Here is a 23,409-nt window from a genome sequence, read left to right as displayed (position 1 = left end):
TTGCTTCGATGACACTGTCCAGCCATCTCATCCTCTGTCGTCCCCTTCTTCTCTTGCCTTCACACTTTCCCAACATCAAGGTCTTTTCCAAGGAGTCTTCTCTTCTCATGAGATGGCCAAAGTATTGGAGCCTCAGCTTCAGGATCTGTCCTTCCAGTGAGTACCCTGGTTTGATTTCCTTTAGAATTGATAGGTTTGTTCTCCTTGCAGTCCAGGGGACTCTCAAGAGCCTCCTCCAGCACCACAATTCAAAGGCATCAATTCTTCGGCGGTCAGCTTTCTTTATGGTCCAGCTCTCACTTCCATACATCACGACAGGGAAAACCATAGCTTTGAGTATTCAGACTTTTGTTGGCAAGGTGATGTCTCTGCTTTTTAAGATGCTATCAAGGTTTGTCATCGCTTTCCTGCCAAGAAGCAGGCGTCTTTTAATTTTGTGGCTGCTGTCACCAGCTGAATTGATCATGGAGCCCAAGAAAGTAAAATCTGTCACTGCCTCCATATCTTCCCCTTCTATTTCCCAGGAGGTAATGGGACCAGTGGCCATGATCTTAGTGTTTTTTTTTTTTTGATGTTGAGTTTCAGACCGTTTTTTGCGCTCTCCTCTTTCACCCTCATTACAAGGTTCTTTAATTCCTCCTCACTTTCTGCCATCAGAGTGGTATCATCTGCATATCGGAGGTTGTTGATATTTCTTTCGGCAATCTTAATTCCGGCTTGGGATTCCTCCAGTCCAGCCTTCTGCATGATGTATTCTGCATATAAGTTAAATAAGCAGGGTGACAATATACAGCCTTGTCGTACTCCTTTCCCAATTTTGAACCAAGCAGTTGTTTCATATCCAGTTCTAACTGTTGCTTCCTGTCCCACATATACGTAGGTTTCTCAGTAGATAGACAAGGTGGTCAGGCACTCCCATTTCTTTTAGGACTTGCCATAGTTTGCTGTGGTCCACACAGTCAAAGGCTTTTGCATAGTCAATGAAGCAGAAGTAGATATTTTTCTGGAACTCTCTGGCTTTCTCCATAATCCAGCGCATGTTAGCAATTTGGTCTCCAGTTCCTCTGCCTCTTCGGAATCCAGCTTGTACTTCTGGGAGTTTTCAGTCCACATACTGCAGAAGCCTACCTTGGAGGATTTTGAGCATACCCTTGATAGCATGTGAAATGAGTGCAATTGTACGGTAGTTGGAGCATTCTTTGGCACTGCACTTCTTTAGGATTGGGATGTAGACTGATCTTTTCCAGTCCTCTGGCCACTGTTGAGTTTTCCAAACTTGCTGGCATATTGAATGTAGCACCTTAACAGCATCATCTTTTAAGATTTTAAATAGTTCAACTGGAATGCCATCACTTCCACTGGCCTTGTTGTTAGCCAGGCTTTCTAAGGCCCACTTGACTTCACTCTCCAGGATGTCTGGCTCTAGGTCAGCAACTACATTGTCTGGGATGTCCGGGATATCCAAATCTTTCTGATATAATTCCTCTGTGTATTCTTGCCACCTCTTCTTGATGTCTTCTGCTTCTACTATTTTTGTCCTTTATCATGTCCATCTTTGCACAAAATGTTCCTCTAATATCTCCAATTTTCCTGAACAGATCTCTGGTTTTTCTGTTATTTTCCTCTATTTCTCTGCAGTGTTCATTTAAGAAGGCCCTCTTGTCTCTCCTTTCTGTTCTTTGGAAGTCTGCGTTCAATTTTCTGTAACTTTCCCTATCTCCCTTGCATTTTGTTTCCCTTCTCCTCTCTCCTATTTCTAAGGCCTCGTTAGACAGCTACTTTGCTTTCTTGCATTTCCTTTACTTTGGGATGGTTTTTGTTGCTGCCTCCTGTACAATGTTACAAGCCTCTATCCAAAGTTCTTCAGGCATTCTGTCCACCAAATCTAGTTCCTTAAATCTGTTCTTTACTTGCACTGTGTATTCATAAGGGATTTGGTTTAGATTATACCTGAGCAGCCCAGTGTTTTTTTCTACAGTGGGGTCTCTACCTAAGAACGTCCCTACTTAAGAACAATCCAACTTAAGAACGTTTCAACTTAAGAACACCATTCCAAAATGGATTAAGTTCTTAAGTAGAGGTTCCACTGTAGTTTCTATGGACGGAAAAGAGCAGATACGGATTAAATGGTTTTCAATGCATTCCTATGGGAAATGCAGATTCAACATAAGAACGTTTCAACTTGAGAACCACCTTCCAATACGGATTAAGTTCTTAAGTAGAGACCCCACTGTACTCTCTTCAGTTTAAGCTTGAATTTTGCTATGAGAAGCTGATGATCAGAGTCAGCTCCAGGTCTTGTTTTTGCTGAGTGTATAGAGCTTCTCCATCTTTGGCTGCAGAGAATATAATCAATCTGATTTCGATATTGCCCATCTGGTGATTTCCATGTATAGAGTCGCCTCTTGTGTTGTTGGAAAAGAGTGTTTGTGATGACCAGCTTGTTCTCTTGACAAAACTCTATTAGCCTTTGTCCTGCTTCGTTCTGAACTCCAAGGCCAAACTTCCCTGTTGTTCCTTTTATCTCTTGACTCCCTACTTTAGCATTCCAGTCCCCTAGAATGAGAATAACATCTTTCTTCGGTGTCAGTTCTAGAAGGTGTTGTAAATCTTCATAAAATTGTTCAATTTCAGTCTCCTCAGCAATGGTGGTTGGTGCATAAACTTGGATTATTGTGATGTTGAAAGGTCTGCCTTGGATTCGTATTGACATCATTCTATCATTTTTGAGATTATATCCCATTACAGCTTTTCCCACTCTTTTGTTGACTATGAGGGCTACTCCATTCCTTCTACAGGATTCTTGCCCACAATAGTAGATATGATAATCATCTGAGTTGAATTTGCCCATTCCTGTCCATTTTAGTTCACTGATGCCCAGGATGTCGATGTTTATTTTTGCCATCTCCTGCTTGACCACCTCCAGCTTACCAAGGTTCATAGATCTTACATTCCAGGTTCCTATGCAGTATTTTTCTTTGCAGCATTGGACTTTCCTTTCACTTCCAGTCACGTCCACAGCTGAGCGTCCTTTCGGCTTTGACCCAACAACTTCATTAGCTCTGGAGCTACTTGTACTTATCCTCCGCTCTTCCTCAGTAGCATGTTGGAAGCCTTTCAACCTGAGGGGCCCATCTTCCAGCGTCATATCTTTTAGCCTTTTGTTTCTGATCATGGGGCATTCTTGGCAAAGATACTGGAGTGGCATTGCCAGTTCCTACTCCAGGTGGATTGTGTTTAGTCGGAACTCTCCACTATGACCTGTCCGTCTTGGGTGGCCCTGCACGGCATAGCCCATAGCTTCTCTGAGTTACTCAAGCCCCTTCGCCATGACAAGGCAGCAGTACATGAAGGAGCACATGTCATAGCAGAGACCTATTTTTCCATAGTCAGGACTGGATATAAGATCATAACCAAACTGTGCACCTGATTCTTGAGGAAAAGGGTAAATCCATCAAGTTGGGGGGGGGATGAACCACCCCTAGACAAGGAGAGGGACCCTCCAGAAGTATGACCTTCATTTATCTGGATTCCATTTCAGCCGGTTCCTCCTAATCCAGTCCAGTACTGTGCTCATGCATCCTTCTAACCACTGAACAGAATTCACTGCACATGATTTAACAGAGAAATAGAGTGGTGTATCATCCACCTATTGATGACATGAGGCTCCAGATCATCTGAGGACCTCACCCAGTGACCTTACATAGATGTTAAACAGCATCGGGTAGATGACTGACCTACATGGGACCCCACAGTTGAGGATCCATGGAGTCAAAACAGTCTCCACTAGCTGCACTCTCTAATTAAATATATGTTATTCTCTATGACTATTGCTGCTTTTGTTTTGTGTTACTTACTAGATACTAAGTTTTTTTGGGGGTGGAATTCATAGCTTAATGCTAGCTTTGGAGAAATACATTAAACATGAATGGGGGAAATGCTATTGAAGAGTTTTGAGTATACAAGGTATGAATTGTTTTGGCATCCTAGAATATAAAGTCAGTGGCTGATATCTTGGTCTTACCACTTTTTCATGACTTTTCAGGTTAAATTCTATTCTATTTCAGAAACATAAACATTTAACATAAATGCTTAAAAATTCAATAATTCTATGTATAGCAGTAACAAGTCTCATACTGCAATCGACAGATGGTTCAAACATAGTTTCATTTTTTTCCATCTCTATTTCTCTCACTGGGTGCAATTTGTCTTCTCCCTTGCCTATCTAATCTTATTCAATCTCACTTCCTTTTTAAAGCATCAGTTTTTATGTTCTTAAACAATTTTCTCCACCTCCCATTTGTTCTTACCACCTAGGCATGAAGAGTACCAGCTTTTGTTTACCCATTAATTAATTTATTTAGCAGATTGCTCTTCCTGACAGTTGCTAGCCCAACTGAGTGTCTAGACATATCTGCAAACAGATGCATACACACAAATAACTACACTGCATTGTTATATGCACCTACATTTATACTGTGGGGATGAGGAAAGTGTATTTTCATATTCAAAGCACCATGGAAAGTTGAAGGAAAAGATCATCCTGTGTAACACAGATATATAGTATACAGCCTCTGGACGGAATCTCATGCTCTGTCGGTTTCTCAATAACTCACAACCCAATAAAAACAACAAAAAATGCTGATTTTACCAACAATATGCACAACAAAAGTATGTGTGGCTATCTCAGATCACTGATCCTAATTGGAATGTAAGATTACTATGTTTATGTGGGAAGGAATCCGAAACTCTGTACAGTACATGAATGGCATGAACATAACCACCCAGAGTGACTGTTAGTTAGATGGGTGATATATGAATGAAGGAATGAATGAATGAATGAATGAATGAATGAATGAATGAGTCAACCAACCAACCAACCAATAAACCAATGGATCAACCAACCAACCAACCAACCAACCAACCAACCAAATAAATAAATAAATAAATAAATAAACAAATAAATAAATAAATAAGCAAGCCTCTATAACCACACATACTATAAATATATATAACCACACTCTTTGCCAAACTTCTGTGAATGTAAGTACTTCTGCCACACTTTGTCTTTAGTTATTGCTACAGGCCTATCATTCCTTTACTGAGTAAGTATGGATACAGTTTAAGAATCCAAGCCCTTAAGCAGATCAGAATACATTTAGCATATTTACAGTTGCCACACAAAGCAATGCAGCAACAATGACATGTACTAAGGATTTGACATTTCCCCACCTTTCTAATGTTATTCTACTGAAATTGAACAGGTAACTTTTTATATTAACACAATATAAAACTTAACAAGTAAGAAAAATAAACTGCCTTTATAAAATCATTTTTTCCAAGTCTCCTTTCCCTGTAGATAACAAACAGGCAACAGAGATGTGGCAAAACCCTTGTCAAGCCAGTGGATCTCATCCCATCCATACGCAGTAGGGCCTGGGTTTCAGGAAGATAGGAAGCTACCTTATACCATTTCAGATCATTTTTGGTCTATTGGTCCATCTAACCCAGCATTAGTACTGTAATTCTGACTAGGAGTGGCTCTTCCAGGTTTCTGACAGATTTCTTTCCTAGCCCTATCTAAAGACACTAAGGATTGAATCTGGTACCTTTTACACACAAAGCAAATGATTTAACATTGAGCTATACTTGCTCCCAGTTGAGGCCATAAACTGGGGGAGGGAAGGGAAAAAGGGAAAGAAATACTTCACCACTGTAATTAACTCTTTTTTTAAAAAGGCCACAAAATATAGAAAAAGCAGAAACTATGAGGAAGGTAGGTTTTAGAAAGGAATATAAGAAATGATCCTTGCTTTTAGGCTCTAGAGCCGTGGTTCTTAACCTTGAGTTACTCAGGTGTTTTGAACTGCAACTCCCAGAAATCCCAGCCAGCACAATTGGTGGTGAAGGCTTCTGGGAGTTGCAGTCCAAAAACACCTGAATAACCCCAAGGTTAAGAACCACTGCTCTAGAGCAATAGAGAGGATCTATGTGGCAGATCAAAAAGGGACTGAAGGGAATGGGTGGAGCATGCATTTTATAGATTACAGAGACTTAGACTCTAGAACATTCCATAGGATCATCTGCAGAAGTGCAGAACCCATTTATGTGCATACATAGAGATCATAAAGAAGATTCTGATTCAGAAGAGCAATTGTGTTGGTGGAATGGAGGCAGTGGCCATCTTTGTTTATTCCTCCTTCAGTCACTAACATCCTTCCAAAATCTCCTCTAGTAAGTTGCTGGGCCTTCCATCACAGTGGGGTATTGGAGATTCCAAGGAAGGAGGCAGTTGGTGAAGATCCCCTCTTTTTCCCTTCCTTTGGAACAACTACTAGACATCTTAAATCCATTATTTAATTTAAAAACAGAGTAGAAGAAGTTGGCAATTTAATGCCCCAATTTTGATGTACTCCAAAGCAAAGAATTTGCCATAGCAACTTCTCCATCTGCTGGCTTCCACTGGCTTGAAACACTCTGGCTGAAATCATGCTCATGTATGTTTCACCATGTAAGGATGATGCTTTTCTCCTGGTAGCTGTGATTTTTCAGTAAATAAAGAATTGCTTCATCTATCCTGAAGCTGCCACAGGCTCCCAATTATGAACGAAATAGCCATATTTTTTCATGTATAAGACACTACTTTTTCCTAAAATCATTACACTAAAAATTGAGAGGCATCTTATACATGGCAGTAAGTTGAGGAGAGAACAAAATTGCCCATACCTTGCTTCTATAAACAAGTTTCCTTCAGTCATAAGGCTTAGCTTCCTATAGTCAGGAGACTTAGCTTCCTCCAATTACAAGTATTATGGAACTTATGTCAGCTGATGCTGAGCAAACCAACTGGAACACACCAAGTTGTAGGTGGAGCCTGTAGGCTCAGATACAACAGGGACTCCTAATGTCCAAGTGTTTTGAGCCCAGAAGCTGAATACTCAAAGCTAGGTTTTCTTAATTTTTGGGTTAGAAAAATGTGTGTGTGTGGGTGTTTTATAAATGGAAAAATATGGTATGCAGGTGTCATGGGTGCCTTGGGACAAAAGTAGGAAATGTTTAATTTCCATAACATCATCCTAGTTGGTGACATCATTAGCCTTACACACAGGTAACATACCGGTAAATAAACAGGATTTCAGCCACTGTCTCTTAAATATGATATATTTAGACAAATAAATATTCAAAATAATGATTTGCAAACACAGTTTCTACATCTCTGAAACATTTACCATTGCAAGCCTTTTATTCCTTTTTCAAAATCATTTGACATTGGCATTTTGCACAGGTTAAATGCTGCAATCACAGAGCTGCATCATTTAAGGCCAATTTACCTATAACAACATTTTGATCTGTGACAGCTGTTGAAAAGTTAATTAAAGCACAAGAAATAATACCGTTGATTCTTGTGAGGAACCTGATTTTAACACTCCAGTTTAGGAACAGAAATTTCACTATTCCATATTACCTGCTTCAGTATATTTTAATCCTACTTTTTCTTCCTCATCTTTTGCTTTGGGTGGTGGCCAGACAGTCTGGAGTCTTCCTGGAGTCTTATCATCCTGTTCTGAGGGGATTGCATCGATCTGATTTTTTTTAAAAAAATGTAAACACAAAATATTATTATATAATAATAAGGCAAGAAATATTAAAATATAAACATATGATAATGATTAACAATTTTTATTCATCATGATTCACCTTCTGATTCACCCTTCACCTTCTGCTTAAAGCTTAGCCTGCCAAAGAATTAGAGGTGCCCGAGAACTGAGTCATAGTGGTCAGTTCCAATAAAGATAGTATCTACTGTTACTTTTGGGGGGTGTTTCATAGTGGACCAATATGACTACCTGTAATTTTTATTTGCATGCTCCTACAAGACAATCAAAGTAAACAGGTGGTCCACATGCACAGGATTTTCCATTCTCTTTATGGTAGACAGCCACGTGTGTCCCCATCACATTCTAACTCAAATATATTTGAACATGAAAGTACTACCCAGTCCTGGAGAACACAGTATCACAGTGGAGCAAGATTTCATTGTCAGATTGGTATGAAAAGACTGGGAAGATCCAGGCTGAAATCTCAACTCACTCAAAAAAAGTGTCAGTCTGAAAGCCTAACATCTCACTGAGTTTTTCTGAGGGCAGAATGTGCGGTGATGGTGAGAACACACCATGTATGCTGCCTTCAGACAAACATCTAGGACAAAAGGCTGGAGAGAGATATAATAATGAATATAAATATATATTCATTCATTTTACTATTGTGATGCTTAGCATTTGCCAGCTAATACAATTAGAATATGGTTGATTTGAACAAAAAAAAAAAAAGCTAAGGTCCAAATTTCAGGTAAGCCAGACTTACACAACTAACTATAGATGAATTAATAATTATTTTACTTCCATTTTTCATTTTAGAAATACAAAATAGGCTCAAAATTCATTTCACTATGTTATTTCGAATAATATATCAAATTATTGTAGCATTTTGCATGTTAAAGAAGAATTTAGATATAAATAATTCCCTAAATTTTCACCACCTTCAAGGAGTTTGTTGGTTTGTTTGTTTCATGCAATACTGTCTTTACTGCATAGCATTCATTAATAATGTTTGATGTTGTGATGGTAAGTACTGAAAAATAAATAATTCCAGTCTTAGTTTCATGAGGCCACTGGTGGGTCTTTCTACAAAAGCATATACCATGACGAGTTCATCTCGTACCCATCAAATCACGAAATTAGAATTCATAAGTAAATCTATACCCTCCAGTCACAAAGAAAGTTAATCAACCTACTGGTTTGGTGTCTGCAGCTCCATCACCAGATTTTGATATAGATCTTTCGAATACTGCCTTAAGCGATTCTTTTTCATGTCTCATTTTACGTTTTATTGCTTCCAGTTCTGAAGGGTCCGCAGTTGTCTCTCTTTTAGGAGGCCGTGTGAATAAAGCTTTAAATGCATCCAATGCAGATTCAGCAGGACTTGGCTTTATCTCCTCAGAAGTACTGGTAGGTTCCACTCTCACTGGAGATTTTCTTCCTTGGCTATCCTCACGGCTGCCAGAGTCACTGATTACCTCACAAGAATCTTTATCCTCAGTTTTAGGCCCTAAGAGTTGAGACAGTTGTTCCAAAAAGGTAGGAGCAGCTTTGGGTTCTGCTGGTTTCCTTTTCATTATCAGTTCCGGTGCAATATGGGAATTCTTAACAGGTTGTCTTAATTTGAGCATAGCCAACTCACTGTCCTTCTGTTTGATTTCTGTAACGGTCTCCTCCACATCAGCAGAAGATCCTTTCTTTCGTACACGTAACCCACTAAAAAAGGCGGGAAGCTGAAAGGTCTTCTCACTTGAAGCTGGTTTTTGGAGAGATTCAGTGCTGGAAATGCTTGTAAGAGAATCTTGCTCTTCTCCTGGCTCCTGCATATCCTCTCCTGTAGCAGGTGAGCTAACCATGCCCTTATTATTTACTATTAGGTTTCTGGTATCTGAACATATTTCCTGTGGTGTATCATCCCCATCTGTTGAAGGCAATATAGAATTTGACACAGTTTGCTTGGTGTTATCTCCATTTATAGAATCATCCGTTTCTCTGTCTCCTTCTGTTACCTGCTTCTCTTTATTTTTGTCATTATTCTCCAAAGACACAGATTTGTTTGTTACATTGTCATCTTTGGCAGGGCCTGTAGCGTCACTGTCTGACTCAGTGTCACTTGTTGTGTGAACCAAAGTACCCTGAACAATAATTGATTCCTTGTCATCTTGTTTGCTGACTTCAGACAAAGGAGGGCATAGAAAGCCTAAATTGGAAAGAGAAGGTCCATTCTGTTGCATTTCTTCATGTTCCAAGTAAGCAAGGCCATAAACGTCAGCCCCGTGGCCATCTGATGCATGGGTAGTGTCTACATCTCCAATACAGTTATCATCTGTGACTCTGGAGTCAACAGGGATCCCAACATCAGTTTTACAACTACTAGAGGCTGCATCAACAGCTTCTAGGCCATTTGGAGCATAATCACTCAACCCTGAGACACCAAGGGCAGTGAAATCACCCTGCAAACTAAATGTGGAGCTAGCTTGCAGAGTGGCTTGATCGCTGCTTGCACTTTCAGGCTGTGGCATTACTGGAAGTAAATGAACTGTATCTGGATTATTGTCTCCACTAATAGTGTGTTTCTCTTTCTGGTTGTCAGCATGGCTGTTGATATCACCATCAATACTCTGAAAACTTTTCAGAACTGCTTGTTCTTTTGAAGTTCCTGATTCCAATTTTGCTGTAAATCCAAAAAGCGTTTTCATAGAGAACTTAGTGAAGAGATTCTGGCCTGCTTCAGCCTCTGCCGTTTTTTCTAGATTGGAGAGCTCACTTCTGTCAGATGTTTGGTTTGCTTCCATGGTGGGCAAATTACAGTAGTAGTTCTACTGTTCAAATAAATACTGGTACAGATACTGTGATTACTCCCAGGGAATATGTTCTATTAAATTACACAATAATGACATTTCCCCAAGATCACATACTGTTCTGTCTCTTACAATGTGGTGTTCTGAAGAGATCTGAAATGTAAAATTCTTTCAAACTTTACTATTTGAACACAGCAGAAATGTGAAGATTTTTCATGTCGTCGCATACCAAAACTTTCTCAAGAGCTACACCTCTTAAACACAAAGGGCCTTCTTTGTCAAGGCAAATCTCCTGTAAACTAATCAGCTGAGAACACGATCGGTCATTGCAATACTGTTCTGTCAGTTCTACAGTCTTTTGCTTGCTAGAAAGTACAATTAAAAAACAACAGGTTTTTTTTTTAGTAGTAACAGCTAGTACTTGCAGTTTGCTACTTCCTTATGCCGTCCGAAGAATCACAAAAATCTATGAGCAGGAATGTGCTGGAAATTTCTTGTAAGTTTCCTCGCTGTGGCCAAAAGCCACTTTCAGCAAAACTTTCAAAGGGGGGCAGATATTAGAAAGCTGGAAAATCCTGGTAGAAGAGAAAAGCTTCCAAATCGTCACTGAAAAGTGCCTTCTTTTAACTTGTGGCGAGTTCCGACTGCTGAAAATCTTCAACTCACTGAATGTAGTGCCCTTGAAGCTGAATAAAAAAAATTCAGTCTTCCGCTTTGCTGCAAGTTTCGTCCAGAATGCAGATTTCAGCCAGTGAACACCAAGCTACAAGACTGGTTTCATATTACTTTGCCTTAAACTCTGCACAGCTATTTCTGTGGACCATAAACAGGTACTTATCACACAATTTCACCACACCCATGGATTAGAAACTGTATGGGAGAACAAGGTAAACAGCCTCAGCCCATAATTCTGCCCTTAGCTCTACAGGGAACAGAAATGATGAAGAATGTGCATCTCCAGCTTCCAGCTTCCAAAAGAATTCTTATATATACGTAAGACAAAAATAGGTTCCTAAAGTCCTTTTATTATCATCTTTTCAGGAAAGCTGAAAAGAAAGCACCCCCAAAAAACAAGATAAAGGAGGGTAGCTTTGGTAGATGCAGCAAAAACTACATAAAAAGTCAAAGACTCGACAACTAAACATCAGTAATGTAATTTTCATGTATGTATTTGTGTGTGTATATGTGTGTGTACATTATTTCTATGCTATTTTTCTCCTCACAGAATATCGAATGTCTCTCCAGCTGGCTGGACCATTCAAGTGAGCTGGGTACCTGGCTGCAGGGCCAGATGTCAGGATGTATTTATTTTATTTATTTATTGAGCTTATATGCTGCCCATTTAGACATAGTCTACTCTGGGCGGCTCACAAAACACGTAATAAAAACAATTAATTCTACATTGTGCCTCCCAAGAAAAGAGCTGTGTGACCTTGGATAAATAGAGACCCTGGTTATCTCCACCTGTGGGGGGGGGTATTTATATTCATATACAAGTACCCCCCATCTCTAGGTAAGCAGCACAGTGATCCCTGAGTGCCCCCAGAAAAATGGTAAACCACTTCTCAATACTCTGTACTAAGAAAACCCCATAAGTCGGAATTGACTTGGTGACACATAATTATTATAATTGTCTTGCCTCCCATTCCAATTTTGATAATTAACCTCAAGATATGATTTAAAGCAAGATGGATGTTTTGACTTACAACTTCCAAAGATTGCTTCTGGCAAGAATGAATGTGACCCATGGAAATAATATAGGATATAGAGCATGGTAAGCTACAGGTAGAGGTGAAAGCTGTCAGGAACCACCCTGACAGACAGACACACACTTCACAGAACAGAGAAACAACTAAGGTTCTAAGCCATTGTCTTCAGGGTTGGCAACTGTCTCTAGGAGCCGTCCATACAGAATTTAGTGAAAACATTAATCCTAAGCTTTTACTCCATACCTGATAATCAGAAAAATACTGTCTTTGAACATGGAAGTTTAATTATTAGCTATTATTTATTAAATTTTATCAAATCAAATTAAATATAGCGGGAAAGCTCTTTAATCTCTCTAGATTGAGAGCGAAGACCAAAGTCCAGCTGAAAGGCATGCAGAACTTTCTCTTCACCGATGATGCAGCTGTTATTGCCCATTCTACTGAAGACCTCCAACAACTCATGGATCGTTTTAGCAAGGCCTGCCAAAACTTTGGATTAACAATCAGACTGAAGACAAGTCAAGGGTCAGGGCATGGACTCACGTCCCTCTATTACCATCTCCATGCAAGAACTGGAGGTTGTTCATAAATTTGTGTACCTTGGCTCAACGATTTCTGACATTCTCTCCCTAGATGTCAAGCTGGATAAACGCATTGGCAAAGCAGCTACCATGTTCTCAAGACTCACAAAGAGAGTATGGCTGAATAAGAAGTTGACGGCATATACCAAGATCCAGGTCTGGATTTACAGCCTGTGTGCCGAGCACACTCCTGTACTGCAGTGAGTCCTGGACCCTTTGTGCAGAGCAGGGGAGGAAGCTGAACACATTCCATATACGTTGTCTCCAATGCATTTTTGGTATCACCTGGCAGGACAAAGTTCCAAATAGAGTAGTCCTAGAACGAGCTGGAATTTTTAGCATGTATACATTACTGAAACAGTGTTGTCTACGTTGGCTCGGGCATATCATGGGAATGGCTGATGATCGGATTCCAAAAGATTTCCTGTATGGAGAATTAGTGCAGGGCAATCACCCCAGAGGGAGACCACAGCTGCGATACATGGATATCTGCAAGCGGGATCTGAAGGCTTTAGGAATGGACCTCAAGAGATGGGAAACCTTGATGTCTGAGCGTTCAGCCTAGAGGCAGGTGGTACATCAGGGCCTCTCACATTTTGAAGAGACACTTGTCCAGCAGGCCGAGGCAAAGAGGCAGTCCCGAAACCAGCAAAATCAGGGAGTGTGTCACTCTCGAATTGGCCTTCTTAGCCACACTAGACGCTGTTCCAATTCCTCCATACACAGCACATTACCATAGTCTTTCAAGACTGAAGGATGCCTAATCCAATAGTGGGTAGGCTTATCGTCTCTGAATTCTCTTTATCCTTTAAAAAAGCATTTGTGTTAGAAATGATCAAATCATTATTTAGCATTTTGCCGTTGAAATAGCTTAGTTCCTTTAAACTGTTTCTTTTTCTCTCCACACTTTTCAAGATACCGTTTTTGAAATGGCAAGCAGTACATAAATAGAATTCTTTAAACTTTTTTCTGCATTTTTTTATCACTGACATGATTTTTTAAATTGTTCTTCTTTGTTATATACTGTATATAATGGTATTGTGGTGTGCCCTTCTGAACATCTTCAGAAAAAAGAATGGCATATAAATGAAAATACTACGCACTTCGAGGATGTTCTCCTTCATGTCACAACATTGGTCCAGTTAAGGCTATAACTGAGAAAAGCCTTCTCGATTACTGTTACCTAGATAATGAAACTTCAGATTTCCATTTTACCATCTATCTTTCTCTTTCCCTCTTTTTCAGCCAAATTTGTTTTGGCAGACATTTGAACTGCTGGAATGAGGCTTGTGGTGACTATCTCCCTTGTTTTTAGACTTACATATCTGCTGAATGTTAGAATATTTTATTAGTTGCAATCTGTCTTTTAACTTTTTTTGCACTTTGGGCTAGAATTGAATGGCAGACTTATTAAATTGATCTTCACATGGTGCCCTGACTGGCCATTCTGCAGTATCTTACACAGTTCGGGGGGGGGGGGGGGGAATCAGAAAAGGGCCATGTGACCATTAAATTGAAGGCACCACTATAACCAGGAATGAAGGCAATTCCATCTACCCATTGCAGATCCTGTGCATTCACAAACAGCTCTGGAGATTCCTGGGAAAATCCTAATTTTGGGGTAGGGTGGAGTCCAACATTAGTACTTCCATCACCCTGGTGCTCAACAACATTGGATTTAGGCCTTGCTGTTTTCCTGTACCATTTGGAATCTTCTGCTCTAGCAATGAATTCTGTAAGATGATTTTAAAAAGTCCTTTCTGTTCTTAGTCACGCACCTTTGCTAGTCAGTTTCACACAGAAATATATCCTGTTCTCCACAAAGATATAGACTTAACTGTTTCAGAAAAGGACTTTGAAACAGCTCCTCTCCCAAGATACAGATGAAGTTGGCTGAATAACTCAGTGAGTTAGGTGTCTGTGAAGCTTGATGTGGAAGTTCAATTCCTCACTGAGAAGAGCCAGCCTGTGTGACCTTGGGCAAGCTGCACAATCCCAGGGTATCACCAGCAAAAGGGAAAGGTAACCCACTTCTGAGTACTCTCTAGCTAGAAAACCTTGAAAATGGTTGCCATAAGTTGTAATCAGTATGATGACACATAATTCTTAAAATATAGATACAGATACATAGATAGCTATGAACTACATTGTAAAAATGCCCAGTCACATTTTGACTCCTGCAGTTCTCAAATTATGGGGGACCAGTAGTAAGGCCTTAACAAAATCTAATAGGCTCATATTGGGCCTCCCCATTTGTGCAGTAGTGCTGTTATGTGTCATCAAGTTGCTTCTGACTTCAGGCAGCCCTAACAGAGCATTCAAAGTGTGTGAGATGTCCAAGGTTTACCATGCTACCCCACTGAATTTATGTGGCTGAGCAGAATTTTGTCTCCTGAGTCTGACATTCTGTCAGCTAGACCACACTGTCTCTCACTCCCCAATTACAGGCTTCTAAAAATGAGCCACCGGCAGAGATATAATTCAGGCAGTGGAGTGCTGATAACATTATAACTCTAGGGAGCATGGAGGAACTAGAGCATGACTGGTGCTCAAGGAGAAATGCAAGTACTGATTTCTTAACTAGCAGCAATTAGTCTCTGAGATTTACACCAAGGAACTTACACCAGCAGGCATAAATAATAGGATTTAGGCCATTTTTTGAGGCCTTGTTCAGATGTTTGCTAGCTTACAATCATATATATATTAGATGCACACACTAATGCAGTAGGTATGGTTATATCTGAGTACATCCAGAAATCCGAGAGCAATATTGTTAGGAAGCTAGACTCTGTTGTGTATCTAGACTCCTAGCTGGGTAACATAGCAGAATGGCCAAATATGAGACACCAGACTAAGAGACATCCACTCTACGTATCTCAAGTTATTGACTGTTCTTCTACTAATTTCCATTCCTCCTTCATCTGGATCTAATCCAGCATGATTATGTTTTCATCCAGATTGAACAGACAGGGAAATAAAATATACCCTTGTCTCATATGTACACCGATGGGAAACCATTGTTTCTATATCTTTTAACAGTAGCCTCTTGTCCAAAATCATGGTTACGTATCAGGACAATCAATGGTGTGGTACAATCTTTTTTCAAATGATCTGTAGCTTTTCATTATCCATACAATCAAAGGTAGGAAAGAACAAGCTCCTCTGCCACTTGAATTGGAACGTGAAGTGTTGCCATTTATTTTGGGGTGCAAGCTGGCTCAAAGGTGCTCCTTGCCGTTAAATAGATTGAACTATTATTTAGTACTATAATGCATGGTGTAAAATCATCTTGAAACAGTCCAAAAGGATGTGTTGATCCAGAATGTTAGGCAACTAATGGATCCTCTCATTTTCAAAAATCCCTGATGTCCTTGTCCTTGAATGTAACTTTTATTCTACACTTGCAAAACAATTTATTGTGCTATCTGCATGCCAACGACTGTGCTTTGCCACTCTGTGATGACTTCATTGATCATTTGCCTTGGCAGACACCATGCCATCCCAAACATAGATAATTATGGCCTAATTATAGTCTATGCTTTGATAATGAGACTTCCTCTCTTTTTTTTTCTGGATAAATAGTCCCCAGCTGTCCCTCCAACATTTAAATTCAAAACCTTTTTTTTAAAAACACACAGTAGTCCTTAATTAAAAACTTGAAATCAGCTTTTACACCTGGTACAGGGGGGTATCATTGTATTTTCCTACCAAGTGTGATGTTAAATCTTTGAGTGCCTCTTCCTTTTCAAAATCCAATTGTAACATCAGGCATTTCTTGTTCCTTATGTTAAAAGTCTTTGTTGCAATACCTTGTGCATCACTTATTGCTTGCATGGCAAATGAAAGCAATGGTCCTATAGTTATTGAACTAACTGAAGACCCATTAATTCTGATAAATCTAGTCTAAATACAGCTACGTCTCTATTCAACACACAATCCACAATTAAATTTTGTTCTAACAGACTTCTGCTAGCACAACAGGATTTTCCCTCTTCCTCTCCCAATGCAGCCCTCTGTGAAGCTGGAAAATCTGCTCGAAAGCGTTTTTGAGCCATCTGGAACAGTTTTTGATAGTATTTTTTTTGGGGGGGGGCGACAATGGTAAGGCAGAATCTCCTTATTTTGAATCTGCTGACAGAAGCCATTCTATCAGTGAACTAACCCAATTATAAAATGCTAATTTTTCACTAGTTCTTTCTGTTTTATATTTCATTCTGGACTCCATGGACAGATTGAGCATTAAGAAATAGGAATTGCAGCTGATATACTTTGTGCGAGTGTACAAATATTCTACTCTCCATTAGCTGCACTCACTGAAAATACACAAAAGGAGACAATGTTTTTTTGTTCAAGCACAATTTATTATTTAGAGGAATAGCAAGAACTACATATATAAGCAGATTAAGTTACAACTTAGTGGCAAAACATAAGCAATAAAAAAGACAAGGTTATTGCTCATTCTTGTGGTGCTATTGTGCACTTAGATGAACAAATGCATAATCAAAACCTGCCAGCTTACAAAACATCATGATGAAAGCATAATGGTTTTAGGAAATAGTTCACAAGGCATTTCTACAGATATTGTGTCCTCAGTAACAACTGAAGTATGCAATATTTTAATAATATATGAATCAGACCCTCAGGGCTCTCACTATAGAAAAATGTTGCATTTATTGTCTCTGTCATTTTTCTCCACTAAAGACCTCCCCATTAAAATATGATAACCAAACCTGGCTATTATTCCTCACATCCAGGCTGATTTATTTATCATGTGCTGTAAATGGGAAAAGCAAAGAGGGAAAAAGCTGCTTATTTTCCTTAATGTGCCTGGAAAGATTCTCAAATGTGGGAGTTTGAAAGATAGGCTAGAAACTTATCAATGTAAAAATCCCTTTAATGGATGGAGCCATGTAATCATAACTGCACATTTAAAGTGCAAGGATCCTGAAGGTGATGACTGCACAGAAATAGGTGCATGAGGGAAAAATTGTTTAGCAAAAGCCACTGAAACAAAAGAAGGAGATTAAAAGGAATAGTTTGAATCACTTTAGTGTGTCATTTTGTTCCTAAACATGCCTGCAGCAACCGGGTCTATTCCAAATCTATTCCAGTAGCTTTACCAATAGAGGTCAACTATATCCATTTGGGTTTAACATCAGACATCACTCAATCTGTTGCAATTTGAGTGAAAATTGCTGGACAATTGCATGAAGTGGATTTCTCAGTATTAGAATATTAAAGAGTGAATAGTTTGGAACCCGGTGAAGACTTTAGGAATATTTGAGGGTGTAACACAGCTACATCTCATACACTTAAGCATTTCCCTGGAACGAAGATTATCCAGAGTCCCATGTAAGGGCAAGGTATAATAAATGGTCTATTGTTTAAAAAAAATAAGTCTCATTGCCTCAGCGTGGAAATAGATCCATTTAGTAAATAACAGGCTAGTTCACAGCAGTTGAGAAATTTATTTCTGGAATTACTTACATTTAGATCCAGATGTAGAAAACTTCTGTCTCTTCTCTCGGATGCACTGCAACAGGTAGGTAGATCCGATTGTCCCAACCTGCAACTTAAAACCCCGGCATCATCACCTCTGTTTGTTAGATGTATACTAGCTGCTTGTTCAGAGAAGTCATTCCAAAAAGCAGCTTCATGTGGAACACCTAAATGCGATGTTAACAAAGAAGAAGAAGATTATCCCCAACTAGGAGAAACTGAGAACTGCAGTGCATACGTTATACCACATGAGGCTTTACCATCTCGAAACAGAAAGAGTACTGTATAATACAGTTTGCTTTCTTTTAACTACCGTACTCCCCATATGATCTCATTTAGACAAATACTATGTCTTTTTCAGAGTCCGTTCCTTCACAGATTCCAAGTTAATTGCTCCTTTACAAAGACTTTACATCAAGAGAGTCACGGGCACACCCTGATCACAAGCCCTGTCTCAGCACTCGTTTAACTGCATTGAACCGATGTGGAATATGAAATTGACTGTTTATAAGAAAGGCAAAGTAACTGGCAAAAAGAGGGCCCCGGTGGTCTAGAAAGTGTCACTGCGTGAGCAAAAGCACTTTATCCCTTGGGACAACTGCACCACTCAGGATCAAGGCAGGTTTTCCTCCACTCCAAGCATGTTTTTCCACCCCCACCCCCACCCCCAGTTCCAATATTCACAATATCCCCCTTCCTCAGTCAGTTATATGGGTGGGGAAAAACAAGCAATATACCGGTACATTGGAGCCCTGTTAAACTTAGAGTCAACCTGTCCCTGGCTATTCTGATTTCTTAGAGTGGAGCAGGATTTGGCCCTCCCCCAGCCTTATCAACTGCAGCACCTTGGATTTATTACAGTGAGCTATAAAAATTATCAAGATTCAAGAGCCATTTTTGTCTGCAAATCCCCACCCTCGGATCCCTCTCTGTATCTCATGCTAGACTGAAGCAACAGATAATAGATACATGTGAAAGATGGCTGTGTGGTGATTCCATATCGTATATATCTTGTATAACGATATCTCTTGGCATGCATGGAGAATGACTAGGCATTGATTGGTAATGGTAAACTGGAAATGTGCCAGGTGAGTCTGGTAAAACAGTTACGGAGGGGGTGGAACCTTTGTGAATGGAACTATGTTTTGATTGGCTGGTATGCTGCCTGGTTATAAGAGATGTCTGTCATATAAGGACGTGTGTGTGTGTGTGTGTGTGTGTGTGTGTGTGTGTGTGTGTGTGTGTGTGTGTGTGTGTGTGTGTGTGTGTGTGTGTGTGACCAGTTAAGTTTGAGTTTATGTTAGAGACAGAAAGAGCTATGATTAAGGTGGAGGTTCAGATTTGAAATAGGAAGAGGTTAAGAAAAAGAATGATAGTTGTGAGGTAGCCAGTTAGGAGCTGTGCTGAAGGTGGTCTGTTTTTTTGTGAAAATACTGTGGAATAATGTGTTCCTTGTTTGAAAATGCAAAAGCATTTATTCATTTATCTAACTACATACAGTATATATGTAACTACACATATATAGAAAACTCTGCATGTTTAAATGATACTGTAAAAGAGAAGTGAAGTAAAAGAAACTTCAGCTGTATAACAATTTGACAGTTTGTAATATTGAGCCATCTAATTTGTGTATGTGTGTGTGTTTTGAAAAACATTTTTTTGTTTTTATTACATTTTAAAACAGGAGTCACAAAATAATTGTACCGTTGTTTCCCAACCTGGGGGTTGTGAGCCCCAAGGAGGTCACAAAGTGTCTTCTAGTGGGTCACAGGTCCTCTTATATGTGTTGTGGTTCTTGTTAAATAATTCCTTCCTTGCCCTTTTAGGGCCTGCTATTAAAGTTAGTATGTACTTGTATGTATGAGAAACTGGTCCTTTGGGGGAGAAAGAAGCCTCTGCTTTCTGAGAAGTTATGATTTTACCCCTATTGAAAATGCCTTTTTATGCAAACATGGCAGGGGTTCTAGGATACTATAAAAGGGAACCGCAAATCAGAAAAGGTTGGGAAACACTAAATTATACCTTATATACCACCGATCAGTGCTGGAACATATATTTAACATGGTGTCATCAATAGGCTGAATGTGTTTCACTGGCAGTGTGTTAACTCTTTGAAAGAGAGCAATTTAAATTCTGCCCTTAGGTGTGGTCAGCTTTAAGCAACAGTGGAAAGGGAATACTGGCTGACTGCCTGGCTTCATTAAAGCAATATTCCAGGGGAAGGAGTCCCTATTACAAATTGAGCAGCGACCCCAAATTTAGTGAAGGGGTTTGGAAGTGATTATCATTTCGTGGTGGCACACACCATACAAAGGGGCGTGAGCCTCTCTCACTTCCACAGGCTTTGATCTCTGACATGACACATTTCCTACTGATGCCCCATTACGCACGGATGACGAAGCAGGGGAAGTCTACATATATAAGGTTTAATCGGAACAGGAACCCAAACATGCAAAGTTCCAGTTGCCATCCAGGTCTCTGCACATTCAGAGCACTGGAAATCAGTAACACTGCCATGAAAATGCTACCCATTGAGGGACCCAACTTACCAAACAAGGACACAGCTGCAAAGCCGCATAAGACAAAGGAAAAATAAGAAATGTGTTAGGTTACAAAGCCTGGTATTTGTGGGAAAGGGGGTGCATCTAGAGATACCCGGAGAACTGAGCGGATAGAAGAATCCATTGCATCTGACCCACCTGAGGCATAATGCTTCGATTTCTCTTCTTCAGCAATAAAAAAATGTCAGATTGTTTAGCACAAACCAAATGTTATCACCTATTCATTAACAAATTCAGTACAAACATTATTATATTCTTAGCAAACATGCTTTTTTGGGGGACATGATTTGCTGATTATATCAACAATAATTATTTCCAAGAAGCACAGAATAATAGGAAATGGATAAAAACAGAACTTACATGAAGCGACACAAATAACCTCATCCCATTTTACTTCCCTTTAAAAAGAAATGTATGCATTCTATAATTTATTGAGATACTAAGGAGTTTTAATATAATTTACTCTGTTATATCACCATTCCACTGATAGACAGAAGACTACAATAATTTAAATGCTGCAATGGTGCAGCACGCACAGAAGGATGCAACTATGGCCCATAGCAGGGTGGATTAAAATAGATTTTAAAAAAAATTGGATTTTTAAATTGGGAATTTTTTTTATTTAAATCAAAATTATTTTAATGAAATGCTTTTGGAAGAAAAATCCATCTAAAGATAGTTTTCTATTTAAGATACATTATAGTTCAAAGGTTATTCAGTATGATATGGAACTTAGTTTTGTAGCATGAATGCAATATTTACATTTTTTAAAACTAATTCAATTACTCCAAGTTGTCCAAGCCGAGATAACATGCACTGTTTCACAGTAAAATGGTATAAAATAAACAAAGTTCATGAAAAGATCCTAATCCCATTGCTCTTCTGCAAATCTATGTACAAACAATGAACACATTGATGTTTAAGCAAATACAAGAGTATGTATGCTATTGATTTAGTTAAATAAAAGAATGCAAGTAGTTTTCCAAATATGAGTCATTAACCTGTTAAACTAAAATCTGATATAGATGTTTTACTAATCTGACAGGTTATCATTCCAAATTTGAAATCTTTGTCTGGTTTCAAATATTAAAGATTATAAAAACTAGCAAGATTTATATTTAAAAATTATGATTTAAATTGAGACTTACTGACTAGTGATTTAAAGCATGATTCAAACTGTGATTCAAATCGACTTGATTAAATCAAATCCACTGTGGTCCAGAGACTGATGAACATCAGAACCCCAACCATACATAGCCAGCTACCCAACTCTTCCTAAGGACATTATGTAACATGTACATGCTTCACAGTCACACTTTATCAGGATTTTCTTAAAATTCCCATTAACATTTTGCCCATTCATTTAACACAGTATGAGCAATTAGGTTTTAACCTGTTTATATTTATTTGTTTGTCTGTCTGTTTAATCTACATACTGCCTTATTAGTGCTAGACACTGTTTTGAGGAGTTAACAAATAATGCAATCAAACAAAAAACCAAGATTCAGGAAGCAACAGTAAAAATCATAAAATAAGGGTAAAAAACAGAATAACTATCATAAATCTCCGGCAGTGCAATGTTTACATAATAATACATAATAAGACCTTTTACAATAAACCTTGGTACTCTCAGAAATGACAGATTACAGTTCCATTCAGTACAGGCAGTGCTTGGAGATGCAGTCTCCAAAACATTTAAAGAATTATCACCAAGTTGGGAAGGCTGCACTAATTATAAAGGTAATTGTTGGTATCCTGCTGCTTGACTACATCAGCATAGGGGGAATGATATCAATAACAGTGATAAACTGCCACTAATTAGAACCCTCACTTTGATTTCAACTTGTGTATGTTTTTTTTCTCATGCTATACAAGAAATATACAAGCCCAAACTGAAGAAGACACAGAAAAGCGAACAGGAGCAAAATTAAATGCAAGTCATTTAAAGAAGGAATGAGAATAAAAATTAAGCTAGCTGTTAAGATCTGCTGCCATCTAGAGTTAACAAACAACAACCCTCTATATTCAGTCAGCAAAAAACGGACTGCATCAATCTCTTGGGCCTCCTCCCTGCCCTCCAGCCCTATCTCCACCCTTGGGAGTGCAGCCTTTTGCCCCCAGAATATCTGAATAACAACAGCAGAAACATCAACATCACCACCACCACCATCTTAGAACTGCAGAGCAGGAAGGGACCCTATGAATCAGGTCCATCTCCTGACAAGGAGGCACAGTGGGGAACTGAACTCCCAACCTTTGCCCTAAACCACTGAGCTATCCAGAAGTTCATCATCCATTCCAGCCTCATATAGAGGGCAAGATGCTTTGAGGTATAGATATGGATAGTCCTACACAGACAAAGTAGCTATAAAACACACACAGGCTCGAGAAAAGGGCACATGCATAGGACATTAGGTTAGAGGCCGTAAATAAGGTTAAGGTATTTGATTGTTAGTTAATATAAAGTTTCATATAATGGATTATTTATCAAGGGCTATTTTTCTCTTAAGTTTCAGTGAAGAGCAGACCTGGATAAAACAAGGGCATAAAGGAGATACTAAAATGAGGTAGACACTTATGGGGCAACTCATGTGCACTTGGATGACCAGCAAGATATAAATCTAATAGAGTGGAAATTCCGTAGTTTAGTGTTTAGATGC

The 23,409-nt window shown here is 39.1% G+C and overlaps 1 protein-coding gene across 2 annotated transcripts in view; it reads right to left on the bottom strand.

Moving 5' to 3' along the window:
* The window catches only part of FMN1 (formin 1), a 240,870-nt gene that overhangs the window by 161,027 nt on the left and 56,434 nt on the right, over positions 1-23,409 (bottom strand). The window contains exons 1-2 of one of the 2 annotated variants that reach the window (XM_020806175.3): positions 8,795-11,596; positions 7,466-7,583 (exon numbers count right to left, since the gene is read on the bottom strand). The exons of the other annotated variant lie outside the window; for it this stretch is intronic. Of the exons in view, the coding sequence (XP_020661834.3) occupies positions 7,466-7,583; positions 8,795-10,393 (1,717 nt within the window). The 5' untranslated portion in view covers positions 10,394-11,596. Of the gene's footprint in view, positions 1-7,465; positions 7,584-8,794; positions 11,597-23,409 lie in introns of those variants that run through there. 2 annotated transcript variants of the gene reach the window in all.

This window comes from Pogona vitticeps, chromosome 1 (genome assembly GCF_051106095.1).
Source record: "Pogona vitticeps strain Pit_001003342236 chromosome 1, PviZW2.1, whole genome shotgun sequence".
Taxonomy (NCBI): Eukaryota; Metazoa; Chordata; class Lepidosauria; order Squamata; family Agamidae; genus Pogona; species Pogona vitticeps.
This window is presented reverse-complemented; position numbering and strand designations above follow the sequence as displayed.